This window comes from Centruroides vittatus, unplaced genomic scaffold (assembly GCF_030686945.1).
Source record: "Centruroides vittatus isolate TY-2023 unplaced genomic scaffold, ASM3068694v2 scaffold_576, whole genome shotgun sequence".
Taxonomy (NCBI): domain Eukaryota; kingdom Metazoa; phylum Arthropoda; class Arachnida; order Scorpiones; family Buthidae; genus Centruroides; species Centruroides vittatus.
This window is the reverse complement of record NW_027122713.1, coordinates 3458775-3465859: the sequence shown is the minus strand read 5'-3', so window position 1 is coordinate 3465859 and position 7085 is coordinate 3458775. Positions and strand designations below refer to the sequence as shown.

At 32.3% G+C, this 7085-nt stretch overlaps 1 protein-coding gene across 1 annotated transcript; it reads left to right on the top strand.

The window, feature by feature from the left end:
• The first annotated feature begins 1118 nt into the window (after window positions 1-1118).
• On the top strand, window positions 1119-6836 carry LOC136989428 (uncharacterized). The gene is made up of 6 exons (XM_067287570.1): window positions 1119-1271; window positions 1417-1623; window positions 1882-2101; window positions 3815-4037; window positions 4110-4233; window positions 6591-6836. Exons 1-6 carry the CDS (start codon window positions 1149-1151, stop codon window positions 6780-6782), a joined length of 1089 nt encoding a protein of 362 aa, XP_067143671.1. The 5' UTR covers window positions 1119-1148; the 3' UTR covers window positions 6783-6836.
• Window positions 6837-7085: the final 249 nt, after the last annotated feature.

Genomic DNA, 7085 nt, shown 5'->3' with positions numbered 1-7085 from the left:
ATAAAATGTATTTATAAATTAACGCAAAAATAAAGTTCCCAGTTTGCCCCGTATTTGCTACAGTTGCAGTTTCTTAGAAAGATCCACCAAGGACAGATAAACGGACGTCTGCAGAATATAACCTTAACACTGTTTAGCAGAATAAACTGTATGCTTATCACACATAAGCAACTTGATAACTGGTGTTTACAGTTACGTACAGTACTTTATACCTACAGAATGTTTTCCCGGCTCTAAAAATTAATACGGGAACGTATATCCCACGAATACATTTTTACAATTGGAAGACTTTGAAATGTCCAGAAATGCAAAAACATTCGCGGTTTTTCCCCCCTTTATGTATGGATGTTAGTGCGTATGGGGAGCATAATTTTGTTCCCCCTTTTTTAAAGCTTAATAACTCTTGTGCACTTTGTCGAAATTTTCTGAAATTTTGCCCGAAGGTTTGCATATTAAGGGGATTTATGCTGTTAAATTTTGATCGTTAAAGGTCGAGGAAGTGGGGAGATAAAGGGAGTCGTGTGTCGTATCTCGAGTTGGATATGACTTAATGACGATTTTACTCGTTATTTTCATTTGCAAATTTTTTTTTATAAAACCTATCCCTACCCTCAAAATTAAGGGATTTTTTGCCATTTTATAATAATTAAAAATATAAAAAATTCTTTTTCTTAAAATATCGTAACAGATGGCGCCACCAAGTGTTGACGGGAAAGTTAAGCAACACGTTGCTGGACTTTTCTCGTTGTAATTGTAATGAGTAAGCATATAATTTTTGAGAGAATGAATCGTACAGGACACACAATTATGACGGTCATGCATGCTTTTATTGATCCCTGAAGATTTGAGTGTGTCCGAAATGCATATATATCCTCAGGAATAAGTCTGTGTATCCATCATAATTGTGTCCTGTACGACTCGCTCTCTCGAGCAATTTTCTGCTTGCTCATTACAATTTATTTTAAATTATTTAAAAATTAAAATTTACACGAAAGAATTTATAATTGAAAAAGGGAAGTGACGTACTGCACGAGATGTAGATAAGAATTTTGATTATAAATTATAACAACAGTCAGCAAGAAGCAGAATCAACTTTTCAATTCTGTCACCTTTTTCTTCGTATATTCGAAAATATATAAGATTTAATTATGGGAATTTTTATCTTTCCATTTATAACTGGAGTGTATCTTGGACAATGTTTCGATTTGGTTAAGTTTCAGTTTAATCCCGTGAATCCATATTTGGGGATTCCTCTAGATGATTATACAACGGTAAGTATTTTTACCTTTTAAAGTTTGTTAAATAATTAAATACAATTAAATTTATGACGCGAAATTCCAATTTTAAATACTTAGTATTTGCAATTTATAAAAGTATATATAACTTATTTATAAACCGTATGTTTTTATTTTATAGACAACTTCAATTAACATGACGATTTCAAGATTCCAAGTGGTCTCAACTCCTGGAGAAATGGCAGAATTTTTGGGATTGAATGTCGTCAGTTATTTGAAAAAAGAATATGGCTCTTGGCCTTACTACCCCTCAAGATTTCAGTTAAACATTCCTAGAGGAAACAGGTTCAAGAAAGTCACTATCGCTGTGAGGATGAATTTACAAACGGTGAGTAAGGAGTTCATTAAGTCGAAAAGCTTTTCTATTTGTCATACCTTTATGAATCTTAAACACCGATGAAGGAATTAACAAAGCTTTTATCCCACTTCAAAAGTAATGTTCCGTTACTTTATAACTAAAAGAAAAATAATTTATTCGGATTGTGAGGTTTGTATAGTTTTATTTTATAATAAAATCATCACACAAGCTAAACAATCGATGTACTGTGAATCTAAGATATCTCTCATCTTAAAAATATTTATTTAGGATAAAGAAACTCTCTCTGTCCATGCTCCTAAGAATGAGGATTGGGAATCCAAATGGAGGTACTTCGGAGGAACACATTATCTGAAAAGTGTAACATATGGAGCAGAACTTCACTCAGTTATTGAGATAGTTGCAAAAAACAGGAGTCACTTCGAGGAGATCAAAAGAAGAGTAGAAAGAGAAATCGGGTCCACAGGAAATTTTGATGAAGATTTCGAAGGTAATTTCTCAAAATTTCTGAGATTAAACTGATGAAAAACTGTTTTTATTATTATTATTTTAACTTTACTGCAATTTAATTCTGGCATAACCATATAATCAGAGGTGGATCTACATACAGACTAATTGGCCCTTGACACTTGTGAGCCCTGGGCCCCAAATGTCAAGGGTCAACAAAAATTGAATTATTATCATAAATTTTTAATACGTTTTCATTAACAATGAGCACTTATGGATATAAAGTTTGTCATTTAACACCATTTCATAAATAAATATATTTCAACTCTGAAACTCTGATTTTGATGTTATTAAAAATAAATTTTAAACCCCTTTTGTTAGATTCTTAATCTAACAAAAAATGAGGCACCATTGGACTTCAATAAGCCCTAGGCCCCGAAAACCTAGATCCACCCTTGCATATAATTCAGAAATTCTTCACTCCATTTTGCATGCCGACATTATTTTTGCACTTATAAAAAACAAAATTCAATAGAAATTAATAATAATTCTTTTTTTTTATCAATCATAAATCAGAATTCAAACTGGTGTGTTTTACATTACGAAAATTGAAAAATGTATTAATGATTATTTTTGTTATATTTAGAAATATATTCCTAAAGCAAAGGGTCTTTACCCTTCACCTTCTTAGTCATCCTGTAGTAATTACAGGATCACTAAGATGGTAAAGTTAAAGAATAGAAAACTGTTGTAATTACAGGTACATTACCGAATTTTCAGCTCCCTTAGTTCAAAGTCAGGCAGGATTAACCATTTTATTGGACCAACCGCGGTCCCGTATAATAATAATTCATCAACACATCTCTAACTTAGTAATTATGCACCTCCATGTGTTTGAATTATACTATGGCCTGCTGGAAACTTAAATAAATATTAAATGTAAATTGCATTTCTCCACAATTGACAGAAGCCATAGCTAAGATTAAATTTAAGCAAAATAAACTAAGAATATAAAAAAATTGCAGCATCACCATCAATAACAGAAATGTAAATAATGTAAATGAGTGGAACCAACACACAACGCCAGTTGTGCCGCCTAGTAAACTAGTATGGTGACAGCTGAAATTTCAAGTTCCCACTTGTAACTTTGTTCGGATTAAACGAGGTGTCGGATCATCAGTAGGCTCGACTTTTCTGTTATGAGCAATTATTTATTGTGACCATGTCTCAATGCCGGTCTGAAAATTTTAATCATATTTTTAATTTATTTCATTTAAAATATACGCTCTCCACCTCAAATTAGTAGTCTCTTGCTCCTGTACATTATACTTTTCCTGTTAGCAATAGAATCGTGCCGGTCATCTCTGTTCAGGAAAAAAGTTGTATTTGAAATAACGTGTCTTTCGGGCAAACGAAAGACACGTTATTTCATGTATAGTTAATCGGGTCTCCTGCCCGTACGCTTTCCATATCTGGTATCGACTTTCATCTATCTAACACCGTTCTCGAGATTTAGGAACAACAGACAAACAGTGGTAATGTATACATCTACAATTTTTTTAAATTGCAGACCGATTATGCTTTGACTATTTGATAAATAACTAAACACATTTCTGTTATTTTTTATGTTAACAACTCTATACATTAAAGTAAGCAGTTTCTGTTTATAGAAAGATTAATAAATAATATAAATAATAAAAAAATAAAACTTTTGTTAAAGTACTATTTATTCATATATATATATATATCCTTCCAGAGAAATTACAGAAATTGATAGTAGAAATGGAAACTTGGTATGAAATACCATCAACTGCTGCTTGGGGAATAAGCTATGGTTTTTATTCTGATCTTCCAAAATTAATAAAATTGAGGAATAATCTACACGGAAACAGGTCTTTGCTTGCTGGTAAGGTGCAGATTCTCTACGAATTTCACAGCTTGTCGGAAATATCTTCAATTCCTTCAGTTCGGGCAAAGAGGTTTGTTTATATTACATTTTTAAAAAATCATAAAAAATTATCATTTTTACATTGAAAATTTCACTTTATCAGAGATTTCGTAGAAAAGGCTAAACGACTTCTCATGATTCATGAAGATATTGAAATTGCTCGAGATGAAATACTTAATTTCTATAGATACACAATGCTCAATATAACAGAAGAAGAAGAAGAAGAAGTAAGAAAATTGTTCACTTGAACTAACATAATTATTAAAAATATAGTCTTATCTCTACTTTTAAATGTAAATAACTAAATTAGTGTGTTTTTAACATACTAACGTAATTTATTCATACATATTATAAATTTCTGACCTCAATTAAATGTATTTTATTTCTTTGATATGTTAACATTTAGATATACTCATCACTCGATTTAGTGCATCATTAATAGCACTATGATCTAAAAACACTATTAATTGCCAGTAAATAGAGTAGTGATAGGTAACTAAAACACAGGAAGTGCTTGTAAACATATTTACTGTACGCATCATTTAGTATAAAAGGCGTTACGTGTATTGCAATGCAATCGAAATTCTAAATACAAATTAAGCTATATGAGTAGATTTTTATTGTTCTTTATACAGTAGACACCACTGAACTTAGACTAAGCCGCAGTTAACATACCATCCAATAGATAGGTTTAAAAAAACAGCTTTGATTCATTGCATGAATGTTTTACATAATTTAAAACAAATATACGGCAATTAATCTTTATTTTTGCTAAATATCAACTTCATATTTTGCAAGTTTAACAAAATTGAGCCAGTCAAACTTGCGTCTCGGCATCAAAACTCATAGACCGCTGCGTCACTCCCGTCAATGAACATAGTGCACTGCATGTTTAATATTTTGTTGCATCACCTTTGCAGCCAAAATGTTTCGGCATGCTATTGACTAGGTGTTCACATTCATCTGCCGTTATGGAATTCCAGGTAGTTAAGATTGAAGCTTTTGGTCCTTCAACTGTCCGAGGGCGTGTTTTTCACAGACGTCTCTTCATACATTCTCAATTGATCAAAGACCTGGGCTGTTGGATGGCCAAGGGAGAACTTTCTATGTTTTTTTTCTGCAAGCCACTGTTTTGTGTTTTTGTTTGTATGACATGTGGCTCCATCCTGCTGGAAAATGCAGGTTCCATTTGGATATAGCTTCGCTATGGATAAAAGTAAACACTTTTGTTGAATGTTAATGTATTGCTCTCTAGCAAGTGTTCCAGCAACAAATGTCAACTGACCCATACCACTGGCGCTCATACACCCCCCAAACCATGATGCTGGCAGGAAACTTCAATGAGCGGTATAACAACGATGGCTCATTAGCTTTATTGGTAGATCGAATGACACATTTGCTTTTGTCTGTTGCTGAAAATTCAAATTTTGATTCATCAGACCACAGAATTTCATGCCACTTTTGTTGACATCAGGAAAGATGTTCTTTGACCCACTGTACCTGTTTCTTCTTTTGATGTGCTGTTTAGCAAAGGTTTTTCACGTGCTGCATATAACCGAAAATGCATTTCTTGCAGTCTCCTGCGTGTTGTCGAAACAGATGCATTCTTTCCAGTTGTATCATTCCACCATATTGTAGTTACATCCAATGCTGTGGCACGGCGGTTGTTTTTTACGATTCTTTTCAAATTCCTAATTAGCATCAACGTTTGAAGATTTTCGCTGATGTCCAGCAGCTTTGTTAGGTATAGCATGACCGTGGTTAGTGTAATGAGCAATAATCTGGTGCACTGTTGTCTTGCTTAGCATTAGCTCTTTACTAATAGCTCTCTCAGACATGCCACGACTGTGTTTAGTAATGATAGCATTCCTTAAATCTTCTGAAACAGCTTTTCCTCTGGCCATTGTAGACAAAATGCAAAGGTTCGTAAATAAAGCTAAAAAAGCACCTTTATATCATTCACAAGATCACTGCAGGCTAAAATGAGGCCAAAGGAATCTAAAGTGAGGCCAAAATAATCAGAAATACTACAATTGTAACATTATTTAAATGCAAATTATCGGCTGGTCTATGTTCATTGACGGGGGTAACGCAGCGGTCTATGTTTCTTGGTGCCTCTGACTCAAGTTTGACTGGCTTAATTTTGTTAAACTTGCAAAATATGAAGTTGATATTTAGCAAAAATAAAGATTAATTACCGTATATTTGTTTTAAATTATGTAAAACACTCATGCGATGAATCAAAGCTACCGTTTTTTAAATCTATGTATTGAATAGCATGTTAACTGGTCTAAGTTCAGTGGTGACTACTGTAATTCTTCTTGTTTGTGTGACTTCAGTAGACACACAAAAATGACGATAGTAAATAGAAGTCATATTAGTTTTCAGTGTTCTAGTGCAATTATTGAAGGTTTAAATTTGAAGTTTTTGTAAGAAATTACAGTGAAAATACAGGCAACAAGCATAATTTTATTATTCCAGATTATTGTATAAAATTGAATTAACTTATTTTTTTATTTTTAATTTATGCGTCTAATTTACATAAATTTTATTTATATTTTTAATATTTTATTTTTTTATACAGTTAAGTGATTTGTATGATGAAATTTATTCCATGAGTCAGGATGTGGCTGTGTTAATTGCGGATATTGACGTCACAACGGGAGGCGATATTCATCAATTTGATAATGTATTCATCAAATATGGATCACATAATTCCGAAAAATATCGTAATCGCGCTGATAAATTCATAAGAAAAGTCGAAAGAATACATTAAAATATTCTTTACTCGACATATATTTGTGTCAGCGAAATGACATTATGTGTAAATTAAGAAGTAAAATTTAATTATGTATCTGTGCGTTCAATTGTAATTAAAATAAAAAGTATTCAATTTAATTTGATTTCTGTATGACCATTTAATTTATTTTGAATAGAGTAGAAATTGTTCAACCGTTGCTTATTCTTTCATACACGGGTATTGTGAGAAAACAGGCGGTATGGATGATTGATCGTATATAAATGTAATCGATCGTGTATATTGATCAAATTATTTGATTATACTCTTTATGGATCAACT